Here is an 18,983-nt window from a genome sequence, read left to right on the forward strand (position 1 = left end):
CCTCTGTGCAACAAGGACCGCAAACACTGAAAGGCTTTAAGCGGGAGACTATAGGCATGTCTTTTGATTCTTGCTGTTTGCTCTATCTCCAGGTGAACTGGGAGCCAAGCTAATTGAAGGGAAATGTTCAGAGTCACCTTACTAAGACTCTAGTCACAGATTCCTGAAGATAAGTATTTAACATTACTCACTGCAGGTGGCTTTGCAAGCATCCGGAAAGCTGGGGTTGACGAGAGGGCTGAATCAAAAAATTGTAAAACTACAGCATTACCTCTAGCAAGCAGGGAATGCAGAAAAACCTGCTATGAGAAAGGTGCCTTTGTGAAGGATTGTGAGGCTACAGAATCAGTGGCAGGCCCAAGCCCTCAGTGTGAGACTAATCAGCCAGGCCTAGGATTGCTGTGGAATGTACAGGACTTCTGGCATTCCCCTACACAAGATGTGGCTTTTCCTGTACTTTCATGGCAGCTGGTCACTCTTGGGGACCGTCAGTAAGCAGCTTCTGCACTTAAATGGATAAACTGTACACAAGCCATATCTCCAGTACTGCATTCAGCCAACCCTGTGTGTGTGAGTTGCGTATCTGACCCATGCAGGTGCTGCAGTTAGATGCACCGTGGCCACACGGAACAGCTCTCCATCCCATGGCACTCATTGGCCAGACTTGATCTTCACACAGGCTGTGTAGACAATCCACATATGCTACAAGGCAGAGTAGAAGCATTCACTATACTGCCTCAAGACTCCAAAATCTTTATGACATCCTTGAGTACAAGGCTCAGCTCACACTGTGTGCATGGTGGGGAAAAATAAGAGGTTTTCATCCAATTCTGGAACCTTCACTTTCTAGTGAAAGCCAAGGCTTGTCCCTCAGGAAATGTAGTAGCCCGAGGGGCTGTGAAAACGTAACAGATGCCACTCAGCCTACATCATGTCTATTTTTCACTAGTTCTGGACTCCTTTCAACAGTTTTGAACACTGTTCTTTTGGGGCCTAAAGTGTGTTACTGGAAGAGTCAGCTCCTAATTTCAATAAAGGCTGCCCTCCTGGTAACCATTACATCGCCTTGGAGGGCAGAGAAGATCCAGGGTCTTGTGACAGCATTCGAGTACGCAATATTTGCAGTATTTCAGTCAATCCTTCTTCTCCCCATTTCCAACTGTCTTGAAGTTCCATGGAAATCACTCCCATCTACACCTTGACTTCCTTTCCTAAACTTTGTCTCACCCCAGAAAAGTAAGACTTCAAATACCTGCTGTAAGGGTTTTCAGCTGAGGCAGAAGAAAAATAATTCAAGGATATGCCAGTAATATTCCCAGAAGGAGAGAAGGGGAAACTTTAAGAGGTTATCCATGATAACCTGATGCTAAGCTGAGGCATTTTATGGCTGATCCTCAGCTCATCCTCCTGGTGCACAGGCAGAGCTCTGTGTGCCCATCCAAGCTCTGCCACCAGCCTGCATTTGCAGAGCAGGTAGGAGGACCTTTGACACCCACTTCCCAGACATTACTCTTCAGCGAAGCCTCTCATGTCAGAAGCCAGTGCTGCTTTGGGAACATCTTGCAGTCATTACGTAGGCTATCTGTGACTCAGCGACAAGCCATTAGATAACTGTGTGCTGCCACCAGGAACAGAACATTTCTGTTAATGTTTCTTCTTAATGGAGAAAAAAGAAGCGGTAAAGTTTTGAAAAGTAACACCCATGCAAAGTTGAAAATCTCCATTTCTTTACAAGTGCCACAGATTCCTGTGGTTATGAGATCCTTTTCTGTAGGGGAAGCCAAATGATGATTCAGTCTGCTGTGTGTACTCATATTGTTCAGGGTGGGAGCGCAAGCCCCCACTGACACCACTGGTGAGTTCACGTGCGCCAGAATCTGTGGGAAGAGTCTTTCAAAGACCCACAGTTACTGCAAGAAAAACTAACTTTTTTTCCCTGACCATATCTGGATATGGATGTGGATGTGGTCAGCCCTGGGTTCTGTCCTAGTGTCGCCTGAAGCAAAATTATTTGTCCCATGAAGCCCTGTCTAACCTCATGCTATGGCAAATATGACAGCAAATATTTTAAAACAGTTATTTTAATTTCTGTGACATGCCCTTGGACTGCTGGATCAACTGCTGACAGAGTTAAGGACCTGACACCAGCCTGGAGGTGGGCTTTCTAGTTTTGGTGGGTTTTTTTTGGTTTTTTTGTTTTGTTTTGTTTTTTTTCTCTCTCTTTTTACCATTTTAGTCGCAAACCAAAGCAGACATGATTATCTCATCTGTCACTGGGAAGGAAGTGGCATTGTAAATAGATAGGATCCAGACCACATAGCACTTTAAAGATCCAATCGCAACACACCGATACACAAATAGTGACAAATAGGAAACCACTGCAGCCTTTCAAGCATCAATGAAAAGCTTTCACGAGGACTATCGCCATTGTCAGCTATTTCATTCATACCTCCGAGGACCATCTTACGTAGAGTGTGCTGCAAAAGCTCCTTCTCAAAGCTGCATGTTCAGCTTTAATGAGGAAAGGAAGTGGTACGCAGAAATAAAGTAATCGAACTGCCACAATTCTGGCAACCCTTAATGATAATCAATGAGAAGTGAAAAGTACATTATGGGTGATGTAGCCTTTTGAAAGGAAGAATGTTATCAAGAAGGGCAAGGTTAGAAGCTCAGCATTAAAACTAGACTTAAAGATATAAGCAAAGACTCAGCCTGAAATAAATTATCCTCACACAATCAAGCATATACTTAACTGGACTTCTCATACAACTTAGCTTAGTCTTTAAACAGTCTTCCAGTACAAGCAGTAGTTGTTCTTATCACAGCAGGTGTTTTCTGAAGTTTTGTGTCAGCATCCATTGCAGGTAAACCAACCTGTCTGTGGAAAACAGTTCCTTTTACAAAATCTTGGGGCTTTTGATATCTAGAAGAATTAAATAAAACATGTTGTTGCCCACCGTTCTGAATTTATAAGTGACTGATATCCACAGCATATCATCTGTTACTGCCTGAATGGTTAATACTTTTATATTTGTAGAAATACTATTAAGTCTGATTCTGCTAGCAATTCTAATACCCTAACTTTAATCTTTTTAGGATTATTACCCATATTTTCAAACAAATATTTATAGTTCAAAGGGGACTTTTCAGGGAGCAAGGTGCTTCTTGGTGTGAACAGAACTGCCAACACTGTTAAGGTAGACTTTAATAGTAAACAAATAACTTAATTTGCTAGATTTCTCTGAATATTATGTGTTTGATTTGTATATGTAATAACCTATAGGAGCTTATTTTTATGTGTTATGCTCAAAACTGTAAGCTTAAATTCTGCTAAGTCTTTGATATATGCATTAGAACCAGAAATAGTTATGAATAGGGATAAGTCATTCTTTGACGCTTCCAGTGAAAGCTTATCTGCACCAGACTGTATTATATAAATACCCAAGTTTCATTTTACCAGTCAAATAATTGAAGTACATGTAATATACTTCAGAGCCTAATGCTACTAAGCTGTGCAAAATCTGTTAACAATACAGAGAATACTATTAATGCAAATACTGCCATGGGTAATTTCCCTTCTCTTTTTTTTTTCTTCTTTTTAAAAGTAAATGAAATACAGACACCTGACCTAAGGAAGCCCAAAGACTACATGGCGAGGGTGTTTTGCTCATGTGTATTTCTGAGTGAAAAACAGAAGAAGGGTTATTCCATTCTGCATCTCTGAATGAAAAGTACAATCAAATACATTTTGAGGTGTCAAAGGATGTTGCTACTCAGGAAGAGTTCAGATCACAATCCTGTGTTTGTCTTGCAAGGGGCACAGGTTATGTGCATTGTGCTGACCTCATTGACACAACTGTATTGACCAGAGGAGCTCTATCCTGTGATTTTACAGTTAGTTTTGGTTGCATGGTGCAGACATATTCCATCAGTATCCTTGTCAAAGTCCAGTTTCACACTTTCGTCCTCCCTCAGGCTGTAGCTTGAGAGAGAATCTCATGTGGAACAGCTGTGGAGACAAAAGTTAGATACCTAAAAGATGGATATCCATATCTGTACCAGTTGCATTATACTTCCTTTAGTGCTGGTGGTAGGAAAGAGGCACCTCCAGAGAGCAATTTGTCTTACTCTAAGGTAAGTAGCTGAAGTAGATCAAATGAACTGCCCTCTGGAGATAATTGTTGCTGTTCCTCATCCATATAGTGGGCTTTAGGCAACAATTTAGGTGGTGAGATGTACCCCAACTTCATTGTCTACGTGGTTTTGAAAACAGAACTGAGCTGTTTGAGACATTTAGGCCTTCCCCACGTGGGAGGCATATGCAAAGGCTTTGGTGGGATCCCACAGTTACTGGAAATTTGCAGCTTTCCTCAAGGCTGTAGTGGTACACCTCCAGGACCTAGTGTAAACCCAGACAGCCTGACACCCCCTCTAGAGTACACTAGCCGGCTATTGCTGTAGCCAAAACAGTCTTCTGTGCTGCTGTCTTAGGGTATTCTGAAGGGGCACGATGGGGCATTCTGCCAATTCTATGCCACCCAAAAAATACCCTTATGATAACAAAAATCACAGATATAAGGGGTTTTGTTGCCCACTTGTATGAAGGCAGCTCACATAGGCTGTGGTAGAAGCCAGAATCTGAAGTTCAGATTTTGCAGTATCCAGCCATTTACAGCAGGCTTTTCCTCAACATTTTGCACTGAAATGCCGCATCTGGCACAGCCCAGTGCCTCTTCCATGGTGTGCTGCAGACCTCATCAACTATTCCGCACTGGAGCTTACACCACCATTGCCACACCTGGAGCTGATAAGAGGTGCAGCTTATGTGAAGCTCAGCCCATGGAAAGGCTATGGGGGCTGGAGATCTGGCTGGAAATGACATGCTGTGACAGCAGCTGGTGATCAAGGAAAGCTGCTAGGAATGATGTCACTGCAGGGCAGCCGTGTATTGGTGCTCACACCCATGTTTAGGGAACTGACTGTTTGGTTTCATTAGGTCCTCTGGCTGCTGGAACATAATACTCTTTTGAGTGGGAAGGCACAGCCTCAGTTTTCTGGGACACCTACTTACACTGCTCTCTACATCAGAGTTATGCACTCTTTTCAGTCTAGCCTGACATAGCCTTGTGGACAAGGGAACAGTCAATTTTTGAAGGAGAAGGTGACATAGGACAGGAGTTTTTCACAGGCCTGACCTCAAACAAAATTATATTTTTTCCTGTTGGATGAATTTGCTCTGTTTTAAGCTCATAGTTATAGGTACTTTAACCATTTACATTGGTTCTCTGCAGATTTATAAAACCCAGTGTGATACACTTTAAAAAATGGACTAAATTCAGATTTCAAGTTCATTTTAGCAGCAAGTAAAATGTTTGGCTTGCAAAACATGCCTTTCAGTAGGCTGAATGTGTTTCCGTGCTAGGAGTTTCCAGGAAACTCTTAGGTTACAATTACGAGAAGTTAAAACTGCTGCAGTAGAATTGTTAACTGGAAGCCAGAATTTCCTTTACACCATTCCTCTTCTGCTTAGTCCTAACTGGACATCACTTAATGAGCTGGCTTAAATACTTTGTTTCTTTTCTTCTGTTACATTGTTTTGGTATTTGTGTGATTTTTTTTTTAAATCCTAACCTCTATTTGTTCTTTGGTCTGGTTCTTCTATGTTATACTGGATTATCTACTTAAACCAGCAGTGTCTCACAATGCTTCCAGGTTATGGGACTCGCTCCTTTAAATTTATTAGGGATATGCTCGATTTTTAAAATAGGTTAAAGACATTTTTTATATTCCTTTCCAGGCTTTCTAATTACATGGTCAGTAATCCAAAGAAGAATGTAAGCAGGAAAGACTGTGATAAGAACAATAAAAACAGTGTTTGCTCTAAGGAATGAAGCTGAAGCAGACTTCACAAACTAAAGGAAGAGAGGAAAGAAGGTAATGGGTGAATTCAGCTGCAAGGCACAGAGATTTTTCCTTAAAAACAATTTAGACGATGAGAAACTATGAGTGAAGATAACTAGAGCATAATATAAAACCCGAAGAAAGAAATGGAAACATGATTTAATAAGGCTCAGCAAACAACAAATCTAGGGATGATACTGCAAGACAGATGGTATCCCAAATATATCCCTGCTCCACACACTCAGATGACCCCTTTTCTTAAAATTAAGATGCAAGGAGATGACCCTGAGAAAGTGAGAAAGCAAGGAAGGACACGGCTGGAATGCTGGCTGGGCGAGCCACAGGGACAGAGGACAGTTTGTTTGATCCTATCTGTCTGTTTGTTACTTGAACATAGATCTGAAAGACGATAAAGCCTACTTTTCAGCACCCAACATATTATGGAGTTCTTGCAAAATAAATGCAAGGCTTGTTAAAAGCAGTAGCATTTGTATTTAGTCGGTTTTTACTCACTATTACCATGGGACTGAGCAAACACACTGAGAAATGGAAACAAAATTTGCATCAGAAGAAATGACACACATAGCTTTATGTTTGCTTACTTATTGTATACATAAAATACAAAAATAATAGATATGTTTATATGGTTGTTTGTATAGCAAATGTGAGGTTTACAGACAACTTGTCACTGCTGCAGCTGCTGGAATGCACCAGTACATCTGTGGCCGCGCATCTCCTTACAGCTGCTTTTATATTTGGAGTATAAGCCATGTTAGCTCCTGAAGGATTTATCAGTCTAGAGGACAGCGGTGGTGTGTTTAGGAGAGAATCTAAGGACAGGATGACTCTAAAATAAAACTGTGTTTGGCTACTCAATCTTCCAACACATGAGACTTCTACAGAGAAGACTGCCAGTGGAGGAGATAGAGCCTTCCAGAGATCTCCTGCAGTTAGTTCCCCGCTCTACACCACAGGCTTTGAAGGCTTCTTTCTGTGTATGTTTCTTGTCTAACAGAAAAAATGATAACATGTGGATGGATGAATGGATGGAATATGTACTACTAGAAAAAAAGAATCAAAACATTCCAGCAACCACACTTTTTTCCATGAGAAAAAACCCACGTTAGTCTCAGTGCTTATTAAGCTTCTGGAAGGCTCTTAGATGTTCTGGTTGCTACACACAATACTGCCAGAACAGGGTAGCTGTAGCTTGCAAATAGACAATAAGCTGACCATTTTGTTCACCCATGCATTTAAAATTAAATATAAGGACTGTTTGGTAGTTTTTGGAAGACAGAAGAGTAAAATCTAAGTGATATAAATCTACTGGAGCAAGCAAGACCAGTTCTGAATGTAAATTACTTTTCCTTTTGTGTATTTTCTTTTGAAACAACATAAAAACACGCTAAACAGCGCATCAGGAAAACCTAGGAAATCAAGTCTAAAATGACCTTTTTTCTTTGTCCTTGCAAAGGAAAGCTGACAAATGCTCATGAGCATCCATTCATCATGTTTCATAGGAAAATAGGAGACAGTAGTCATCCTGAGCCAGTCTGTATTGATTCATGCGCCGGGATCCTCCTCCAAGACCATTGTGCGTAATAGCTAAGCACATTCCAGTTGCCCTTTTAAGAAATCTGAGTTTTACCCTAAGTCACATTCATCATTGGTCACATTTGAAAGGTTTCAAATACTAATTTGAATTATTATTTAGGTTAGGAGGTATTGCTTTTAGGAAGTCTTGCACCAGGTTATAAATTCCAAGGTCTGTTGTATAGTCCAGGATTGATTATGAATCTTTACTTCTTGGAAAGATGTCCGACTTTTGCCCTTTCATTCGGTACTAGTCGTGATAATTTCAGCATTCTGTTTTACGATTTTCTTATTTACACCACTTCCACAAATTCACTCCTGCAGCTGTTCCTCATGTGATTATTTCTAGTAGTTTCATTGTGGTTACCCATGTGAATAAGGCTTATTGTTGTGGTATACCATCGTAGGCTACAAATATGAGAAAATTATAAAGGGACAGGAAACTTTCAAACCCTTTAAATGATTTCTTTTGTTTTTGGATATATATTCTTTTTTTTGGTTTTGCTTGGGTTTTTGTTTTGTGTTAAGATTGCCTTGCAGCTATTTAAAAATAGCTTTAAAAAAGTTTAAAAACTGCTTCCACTGGTTTACTTTAAGCAAGTCAACCACAGGATAGCAAGCAGTTTCAAAATCTGCCAAACCTTAAGCCGGTAGAAATTAGGCAATTATGCAGTTATTTTTATTAGCTGCATTTTTATTACCTATACAGTAAAATATTGTATAGATTATTTTATGACAGTCTATGACATTTATTTGTGACAGTATAACTGCTATGATTATTATAAATGACAGTCAGATTAACTGTCAAGGAAGAAAGCATAGGAACCAAAGTCTAGTATTTTGGAGTATATATTTATACTGCAGAAACAGGCTTCTAAAGACACTGATGTGATGGATACTGGACAAGCATGCACTATACAAAAACATTCTGTTTTCCCTTTTTGTGAACAGCATATGGTGAAAACTGTTCCCTGGTGCCAGCATAGATCTCCGCTGCATCGGTTACTCTGCCATGGAGATAAGAACTATGAGCTTTTGGACTCGCATACAGTGTAAACAATCACCGCTTATTCACTTTGCTGAATACAGCTCACATCCTACTACTTATTTCTCAGCTTGTGTCTTGGAACTGTATCTAAACTGACCTTGAAACAAGAAACACTTATCCAAATTCTTGTGTATGAAGAAGTTACCTACTCAGAATGAAAGAAACATGAGTGATGCCAAATTAAGGGAATGAGCAGCCAAGTCAATAATGGAGGATTTGTAGTCATAAAGACCTCTTTGAATTACAGTGTCTGCAGGAGACCTTGCCAGTACTGCTATGTGTTAGGTGGTTATCAGCCATCTTGTCCATGGTGCTTTTAGTTTAAAGTGGGTTAGGAGTCACAAATATTAGCACTGCAAGAAATATATTATTGGTTTGTGTAGAAAGGGATGTAGTCTTATAATAATAGTGTACCTGAACACTGAAGAATTGAAGTACCAGTATCAGTTTTAATGGAAACGTCTTTGACAACATCAGGAAGGACTGATTACAGATAAGAAATCCGGGAATCGGCATATGGTCCAGCTTAGCTGGAAATCTCCATCACTACTGAGCAGAAAAATCCTCTTCTAAAGGCTACAACAACCCTTATGTTGATAACAAAAGAAAGGTGTCCCCCATGGTATGCACTCAAGCTGCTGCTGGTGGTCATGACATGAAGCCTCTTGTAAAAGTGCATAGGAACCCTAGACAGCAGTTTAATGAGAGCTGTCAAAATAAAACACACATTTAAAATTGTAGAAGTTAAACCTTAAATAATTTTAAAATCTGAGTTAATTGGTACAAAACCTTATGCATCCATTTTTACTTTTGTTAAATGTAGCCTTCATTACCTCAGTTTAACACAAATTATCTAGACTGAGTTTAGACAAACAAATAATCTAAACCAAATTCAGAGTAGCTACTGAGAAGTTCTGCATCAATTTCCTATCGGGTTTAAAATCATGCAGTTGTTGTACTCCATTGAAAATAGCAGAAAATTATGTGGAGTTCTGCTCACATTACATGACTAACTGCCCAAAAGATGTTACTAATACTCACATGTAAGCTTTTACAACTAACACTGAAGAAGGAATATCATCCCTGAAGCCTGAATTAAACTGATTGACTGATAAACAGAAACAAGTGTCATAATTGACTTGAGTCAGTGGAAAAAGACAGAAAGTGAATTATTCTGCATCCTGCTGAACTTGCACAAGAATTCATTTACGTAGAACTATAGTAACCCTAGTTGGAGTTTAACGAGGACATGAAAGGTAACACCACCTCTCCTTTTAAGAAAAAAGAAGCTATATTTATGCCGTGTGTCAGTGCAGAGAAAGACTTCATTGCTTATGTTAATCCTGCAATACATCCACTGAACATGAGAAATACAATTGGAAAAAAAAGCTTTTCGAATTGCACCTGAACGGGTACAAAGATCACAGCACATGTACTTGGTCCTTCCTCAAGTTTCTATTGGCAGGGTTACAATAACCAAAACACAGAGTTACACTGAAACTGATTACATCATTCTGCAAAGCAGGTAATGCATGTAGTTTTTTGAACAGTAACATGCTGGAAGTTACTGAGAAACTTCAACTAAAATTTCCTTCCTGCCCTTCACCACGTGATACACCCAAATTTCCAGGTAAGGAATAAAGCAGAATATTTTTTGTATTTCCATTTATGAGCAACAGAGACACACATACATGCTCCTTCTTACTAATACAATTGAAGGAAACACCATCAAAGTAATTTATAATGTATCTGCTCAGTGGAAATACACATTTCCTCTACCTTACACTAAATAGCTGGTTTCAGGTACTTGAATTTAAGATGAATAAAAGACTTTGTAGAGCTGGCGACACTGTCTAATAAAAAGAATGCACATTATGGATTTCATGGGGTATATCAGTGTTGTACAATCAACGTAATTTGCAAATGTTTTTACTTTTGGCACATTGTTATATTCCACCGGGGGGTTGCATAGGGAAAGAACTAAAAGCTGCTATTCAGAAATATCTGTGTCTGCTGCTCACATAATATTTGGAAGGAGAGATCAGCTGTATCTGGGAAAAAGCCAGTCTTAGCCAGATGCAGGAAAACCACTCTGTTATTCCTTTTGGCCATTGGGAGATTTTTAAAAAGGAGCTCAAATGAACCTGGTCCAGCACATCACTGAATGGGTTAGTATGTCTGAAGATGATAAGAAAACCATCCATCAGTGGTGTGGTTTTACTTTAATTTTTATAAGTGTACAGAACTAGTAGATCATGTTAAATTAAAATACTGATAAAATGCTACCAGAATGTAGCTTTCTATGCTTCTGCCTTTCAGAGCACAAAAACCTGAATGCATCTTCTCTGGATTTTAAGATCCAGTTCTAAGTTGTTTATTATCTGTAAAATCTCCAGACTGCCTGCATATCTAATGCTTAGTGAGTACTCCCTTACTTCCTCTATTCTTTTAGCACTTACTCCGACCACGTAATTTGTCATGATTTGGTGGCCATTAGCTCATCAGCTCTTTTCCTAACTGAATGGATTTGCAGACTAGAAAGGTGGGTGGTTATGATCATCTAGCTTGACCTCCATAGCAATATAAGCCAAGAAATTTTATAACGTGAATTTTGCTTTGAGTGCATAATTTGAGGGATGACTTAGAGCCCAGGGTTTATAAAAGATATTGAATCTTAATTTAGAATTTGGGAGATAGAGTTTAGTGGGTCCTTAGGGGTATTATACCAAGCAACTCCTCTTGTGGCTAAAAGAAAAGGATCTTATGCTTATTCTAAGTTAGCATAATTTTACCTGCCAGTTACTGATTCTCCCTGGCACCCTATCTGACAGATTAAAGAGCCTTTTAATATTTGAAATTTTCTTCTCTTGCAAATCCTAGTATGTTAGGACCAAGCTTTTGTATAAGCTAAACAGATTCTTCTTCAGTCTCCTACTGAAAGGTGGATTCTCCTGGCTTTTCCAGTTTGTCAGTTATTTGTGTTAAAACGCAATACCAGTATTTCAGTAATAGTTTGATGAATGCCATATATAACAACATTATTACTACTTCTTAATAATCCTCTGATTTTACGTCCAAGATTTGTACCATAAGCATGAATCTTTGAGTTGTTCATAACCACACTGTAACACCTCTATAATTTGACTTCATATTCTTTGTATTTAGGTGCCTTTTCCACTCATCTGTATTCAAGTAGAGTTTAGCAAGCCCCGTTCCACATGCACACTTCCCCAGCAAAAAAGCAGGCTCCCCTTCAGAAGTAACATCTCCCTATAAATATTTAGGTCTGCATCTGTGTTATAGGGTTGGAATAAAACCAAATCCTTCTTGTACTTTGCTGAACAGGTTCCATTCAATGATGATTTTCAAGACACAATTTCAGATCTGCTGGGTAGGTTTTTTTTGTTCAGATAAATATATGTTGCAAGTTTTGTATACAAATATTTAAAAATAGAATATTGCATAATGTCTTCACAGAAGCTCAAAATTATACCATTCCCTTTGCCAGGTGAAATACTAATCCCATTAAACAACAGGCCTAAATTCCAGCCAACCCTGCTTTTAGAAACTACACATGTTCTTACAGTTGATTTTCATGATTTTGCCAAAGGTTCTCATCATGTTATTTTAGCTCAAATAACCTTTTGCTTTACGTTTCTAACGGGTACCAAATCCAATCCTCTCTTTCATTTCTGGAACAGACATAGACAGGTTGATTATCACCATGAATGGTCCAGAACCCCATAAAATTCCAGGACATGACTTGGTCCCAAAAGTTTAAATGTTTTCACCTTTATCTGTTACTTTTTAGCAGCCTTACCAAGTACCGATTGAATAAAACATGTGCAATTATATCCATAAAGTATTACTGCATTGACCAGGTTTCTATCAACTAAAGAAATGCTTTTGTATATTGGCATTGTTACTGAAAATGGAAATATTTCCAAGTAGTAGGGAAACCATGCCACTGCCAAGATTTTTTCTTTCCTGATCCTGACATTTCAAAAAATCATATTCCCCTTGTCCTTTAGGCCACAGGCCAAGACTTTTCATTTATATATTTAGATATTATTCATTCTCATTGTTTCACAACTGCTAACTTATCATTTTAGCTTATCAGCTTCCATTTTACCGTTAACTGTATACACATTTTAATTGTCACTTTCATTTTCTTTCTTTAACTGAATGTGTTCAGCTGAAAAGAAGTTCTGATGATTGCGGTAATGTCATCTTTTGGGTATCATATACAGTCTTCCTAAATAAAATACCATTTACCTATTTGATGCGTTTTTCTTATGTCCCTCTACCTATACAAGTACCATTCAGAGTTTTTTTCCAGACTTGGAACACTGTCCCTTTTGTAGCAAAGCTGCATAATATATATGAGAAATATTTATATATAGCAAATATATAATTAAATTATACCATTTTACATTTAAGCAACCATAAATTCAGTAGATTAGTCTTTTTGATTTGGTCAGAATTGTCAGAATTCAAAGCACTCGAGTGCCTTGAAAATAAGACGATTTTATTTTAGAAAATGGTCATGTATTATTTATACAAAATCTAGGGCATGTTTACTTGTGGAGGTTTGAGAGCTAGATGCACCCTACAGTTTGAGATAAAAAAATAAAAAAGATGATCCTAAGATAGTTCATTCTAGCTACCCTACCTAAATGTTTACATAGCTGCTCATCCAGTTCTGCGTTCAGGTAATCTGTCTCACTAGCATCCAATGTTCTGATCTGGTAGCCTAAACATTGACTCATCAACATACCAGGGCTTAGATTTGTTAAATCAGGAACTCTAGGTGACTTTAATGAGCCTGACAATTCTACCTCTCTGGGCATTTTGTCTTTCTTAAGGTATAAAGCAATACAAACGCTCAAGTTGTAACAGACATCCTACTAAAAAAACATTGGTCACGCACCTGAATAAATGAACCTTAGATACAGGTCTGCAAAGTGTCGGGGGAAAGATCCTTCACCGACAAAAACTCTGTCGGTGTAACCTATGCATTTGTGTATTTGGGCTTTTTGTTTGCCATCTTTCTGAAAGAACTCCCTCAGTTATTTGGAATCTTATTAGTTACAGATGTGCTTGTGAAGCATCCAAGAAAGTAGGCCCCTTCTCTGGCAGGCATTTCTCAAGCGTGTAGCCCCAGATACAACCCCTTTATGACCTTTTTTCCCCCCGCCCCGACCTGAAAGCCCCCCCGCCCCAACGCCCACCTCATCCTCAGCACTCAGTCACTCCCTCCCGCAGTGGTAAGCTCAGCGTCGAAGTGTTCTTAGTTTATATAGAAAGGTGCCTAAAAAGCCAAAGGCGTCCACGCCCTAGCGCTCTCCAGAGCTCCACGCGCGGGAGCGTAGCCACGAGGCGCCCGATGCCCGCGCTCCCTCCGAGCTCAGCAGCGCTGCTGGGTGGTGCCCACTCGGTGCTGCGGGGACCCCAGGAGGGATTCGCGGCAGTTTAGAACGCCACAGCCACGCACGCTTGCGGGGTTATGAGCACGCGCGTGCGACTTCACCGGCAAACAGAAACTCTCCGTGACAGGAAAACCGCCCGAAGCAAAAACCTCAAAACCGACGCTCCGCGAGGACGCGCGAGCCGCGCCGCCGGCAGCGAACGCGCTCCTTCCCGCCTGCGGCCGCCGTAGCGCCAGCAGCCACCTCGCTAACTTTTTGACTTTCTCGCTGCGTCACGTGCTTGGACAGACCCACGTTACCTACGTGCGTGCGTACACGGACACAGGTACGAACACGAAGGGAAGCCGCCGGCGCGGAGCCCAGGCGGCCAGGGGGCAGCCCGTGGCCCTTCATAGCCGTCGGCTACACCCGCTGCTCCAGCGGCGCGGGGCCGAGCAGAGCGGCGCCCATCGCCACGGCCCCCAGGCCTGGGCCCGCTACCGGGACCAGGACCGCGACCAGCACGCCGCCGGTACTCATCACATCCCGCCCCGCTGAGGGCGGGGCCGGCCCGGCAAGGGAGGGAACTTCCGGCTCCAACTGACCCCGCCCCTCTCCTTGGCCTCGGGTCCGCGCTAAGCCAATGAGGGTGGGGATTCGCAGCCGGGCAGGTAACCGGGCGCCCAATCGGCAGAGCGCCGCCGGAACAGGTGGGGGCGGGGCCTTGGCGTGCCGCGCCCGCGGCCCCGCCCCTTCGCCCCGCCAGCGGCGGCGCCAATCGGCCTCGGCGGCGGCGCCCTGCTCCCCCCGCCCGGCGGCGCGCGGCTGGGACTGGCGGCGGCGGTGGGGGGGCCGGCCTGCGCCGGCTCCGCGGGGGAGGGGCTACCTGCCGGGAGCGGCGAGCCGGCTGCCGCAGCCTCCCGACCGCCGCCACCCGCCACCGCCACCCGCTGCCGCCACCCCGTGAAGGGCCGCCCGGCGGCCGGGCCGTGAGGGCAGCGGGCGGCCCGGGCCGGAGGAGTCCGGAGGCGGCCATGGCACTAGTGGCGGCCCCGGAGACTCGGAAGTTTACGCGGGCGCTGAGCAAACCCGGTACGGCGGCCGAGCTGCGGCAGAGCGTCTCCGAGGTGGTGCGAGGCTCCGTCCTCCTGGTGAGTGCGGGGGCGGCCCGTGAGGGGCGAGGATGTGGGGCGGGGAGCCTCCGCCGGGGCCTCTCGGGGCTGCGGGGCAGGGGACGGGCCCGTTGATCCCTCCTGGGCCCGCCCGGGCTGTCGCGGCGGTGGGGGTGGGGTGGGGGTGGGGGGTGAGGCCGGCGCGTCCCCGTACCGGGCTTGCGGCTCTTCGCCTCCCCGGCGGCTGCAGCGGGCGGGGCGGGGCGGGCTGAGGTGCGAAGGCTGCCCCGCGGGACCGGGATGCGGGGCACGGCACTCTCGCAAAACTGTCGATCCGCTGCAAACTTCTCCCCGGCGTGAGGCGTTGCGGGGCGGCCGGGGAGCGGCGGGAGCCGCCCCGGGCCGGGCCGAGGGCCCTGCGCGCCCCCGCGACCCTCCACCTGTGGAGCGGGTGCAGCGGGCGCGCCTTGGCCTTGTTTGGCACACGCTTTCCTCTGCGTGTGCGAAAACGGCGGTGCAAAAGGGGGCTTTCATCTCGCTGCCGTCCGCACGCTTTGCAACTCAACCACGGTTTTAAAATTTTTTTTTTAATTTTTTTTTTTTTTTGTGGTGGCATGCATCGTTACAGAATGAAAGATGAGCGCTGGCGGGTCTGGCGGGAGTGTTTTGCCAGGTTATCTGGCGGTGCTGTGCCAGTACGTGGTGCCTGTTCGTGCCAGCTCACAATTGGGCACGTTAGTTTAATTGAGACTGCTGAAAGTGGATTTATGCGAAGGTGTTAGGTGCTGAGCTGAGGCAGCTGGGACCGGGAGAGAGGGAGAGAGAGAGTTGGCTTTTTGGCCTGGCTGTACCCGGGTGACAGCATCTTAAACAGCCTCAGCAAGGTTTTTCAGAGCTTCTCTTGGGGCTCTTATTCACGATATGCGTTTGTTTTCCATGTGGTTTTGGTATCTCCGAGGGGAATGTTTTAGTAAGCACATAACCCTGTGTAAGTAGAGAGTTTTTGGTGCTGGGGGTTCCTGATACTGGAAGCTGATCTGTCATTTGGTTCTCACGCTTGCTAGTGTTAGGTATGGTCTCATCTAACTTTTTAAAACTGCTTGTCAGAACACTTTATCTTGTTACAGCTATGTGTTGTGGGAGTAACAAATGCTGTAGCTGTAATTCAAAGACAAATACCTTTCCTTCATAAAATGAGGGCTCTAAAATTAAATTGCTCCCTATTTAACTGGGTCATGGAATATATAATAGAAGACCTAACATGCTGAATAGTGACAGCTGTCCACAAGGCACTAGCACGCATACGTGTAATGAACACTGAATATACGTTAACACTTCTCCAGGGATCAAGTCTTTCCTAGGAAGAGTGGAAGGAGGTGTGTGTGTATATATATATATTTAAAAGTATTTTTCACATTGAGGGAGCATGAAAGGGATTTAGGTATTTTCATAACATAAACAAAAGTTTCTTTTGTAGTGATTGGCAACCCTGCCCTGCCCCCCTTCCTCTTTACAAGTTTTTTTTTCTTAATTCACTTATGACTAGTGTCATTGAGATGGAAAATGAGAGCTGGAAAATATTTATCTGATTCTTTGGTCAACCTCAATGAATTAAACACATATCAGGATGGTATTCACTAATATTCCAGGTATCTTTGCCACAACAGCATATTCTGCAGAATTTTAAGGAGGTGGAAGAAGTGATGGTGTGAAGTGGCATGCTGGCTCAATCTTATTCTGAATAAGGTCTTCGATCACTGTCTTAGAAAGCAAATGTAGTGACTTACCACTCATGGCAACTTAACAGTCATGCCAGATTCGTGATCCTTCTCCGTTAGCTTGACGCATGGAGCAGAATCCTCACCTCTCTCCCCTACAGTCTTGTGCTGAAGTTCACCTTCCTGTTGGAGCCAGATTTTGCCCCTGCTGCTACGTCCTTCTTCATGTCATTAATGCTGTTCATTTTATCTCTGAACTCATGTGTTCCTGCTCACACACTGTTTAAATAATGAAATAAAAGGCTAATGATTGCAGGTTTACCTTTACCTTTTTACCTTTTCTTCTTCCTTTGAATGCACTGTAACTGGAGTTTTTTGAGCACTCTGATGTTTGGAATGAAATTGTCTTTCCTTTTTTTTTTTTTCCTTTCTTTTTTTTTTCCCCTCTCCTGTAAAAGACTTTTAGAAAATACTTAGTTCTATAAGTTTGACAGGTTGACCTGGTTCTTAGCTGTTGGACTTTCTGAGCTTCATTGTCTGAAAAATCTCTTAGGCTGATCTGGTGAATGAAGGATTCTTACCAGTGTTACAGTAGCGTGGAATACTCTATTCAGCTATGTGGCTTTAAAGAAAAGACGACCCACTTTGTTTCATAAGGTGCCTCTCAAAGCTCCTTGATAGAGCACCCACCAACATTTTTTGAACTGGGTTGTCACAAAATGTCTTGCTTAAAACATTGTTCAGCATTGGTAACTAATGTAACTTACCATCTTCACTTGCTCATGAGCAAATACTGAAGTTTTCCAATACTGAAAAAATACTGCAGCTGTTTTCCATTGGCTAGGCTTGCAGTGTAGAACCTGGAGATAGGAAAGAATGAATTCAAACTAACAGTTTTTGGTGGGTGATCTGTCCAGATATATGCAACAAATATTGCTTCTGACTGTACATCTCTGCAGCAGAACGTACTGAGCAGTGATGCAAATCACCCAGTCGTTTTTTGCAGTAGCAGATAAAAGCGAACTGCTGATATTTCTAAGGCGGTATAGATTCTCTGACTTGTTATTGTGGCTACTGTTTAACAGTTCCATCCATTTTTACCATCAACAATATATTGCTAGACTTTAAAAAAGGCATTTCCCATCTTTAAATGACATTTATTACCTCATATTTCTAAAATATGCTTGTCTTATCTGCTATATAAATGTTCTTAGGATCATACTGATGAAAGAGGACCCAAGCCAGTATGTTAGTAGGACAGCATGGTATGCCTTAAATTTTCAGATTGCTCTTCATTGGAACTAAAAGTCAGAGACTTGCAGCCAACTGACAGACTAAATAGCTTGGCTGAGTAGTAAAAAAACATTAAGCACATGTGGTTAGCCAAGCTAGTTTTCGTCAAAGAATGAAGCAAGCTATTTTGTCAGTGTTTGACATCTCATGTGTTCTTTCTGTTAGACTCAGTTTGCTGGACCAACGAGCACAGTTTGGATGCTGAACTGAAAACTACTTATTTGGCAATCAGCTTTTCACTGTGGTTATAAGGCACATAATATGTGTCTTGATTATTTGGGTTCAGTTTTTGGTATTTTCTGCATGACAGTAGCATCTGAGCTGAATATGGTCTCGTGCGTTCTTGATGATGTTTTGACTTCAGACTAGCCACTCAACTTAGAATCATAGAGTCACAGAATCATTAAGGTTGGATCATCAAGTGCAACCGTCAACCCAACAGTACCATGTCTCCTAAAATTTAATGTGATGTCTTTGGTCACCCAAATACATTTATGTCTGGGGAGGAAGACTGTGGGGATGATAGGTGTGTCTCTTAAACCAGCAATCTTACCAAGAGCAGTTTTCAATGCAATTTTAGTATTACGTGTTGTTGGAAGCGGTCTCTTTAAGTGGTGATGAGTTACCCAAAGCATGTTGTATACAGATCAGTAGCACTGCTGGAAGGATATGTGGTGTCTTATTCAATGATATGTTAATGATAATTTATCTCAGTGACAAAACAATGCGTTCTACCCTATGTTAAATTAAGCTGACACTTAATAAGCAATTACAAGAATGTTTGATGTACCAGAGTTTGTTTGCTATTGCCTAGATGTCAGTAAAATGCCCTTATCAAATATGCAGGTAGTGGAAGTGTTTAAATATACCAAATAATGCAGCAAGAGTTGTTTCCCCTATGTTGAAATTA

At 42.3% G+C, this 18,983-nt stretch overlaps 1 protein-coding gene across 3 annotated transcripts in view; it reads left to right on the forward strand.

Annotated features, from left to right (window-relative positions):
* Window positions 1-14,616: 14,616 nt before the first annotated feature.
* DOCK9 (dedicator of cytokinesis 9) overlaps window positions 14,617-18,983 on the forward strand; it is a 134,428-nt gene continuing 130,061 nt past the window's right edge. For 2 of the 3 annotated variants that reach the window (XM_064440646.1, XM_064440647.1), the window contains exon 1: window positions 14,641-15,101. In XM_064440646.1, the coding sequence (XP_064296716.1) occupies window positions 14,985-15,101 (117 nt within the window). In that variant the 5' untranslated portion in view covers window positions 14,641-14,984. Of the gene's footprint in view, window positions 15,102-18,983 lie in introns of all 3 variants that reach the window. The other variant, XM_064440648.1, reaches the window with a different exon arrangement.

The sequence above is a fragment of the Phalacrocorax carbo genome, chromosome 1, assembly GCF_963921805.1.
Source record: "Phalacrocorax carbo chromosome 1, bPhaCar2.1, whole genome shotgun sequence".
NCBI lineage: Eukaryota > Metazoa > Chordata > Aves > Suliformes > Phalacrocoracidae > Phalacrocorax > Phalacrocorax carbo.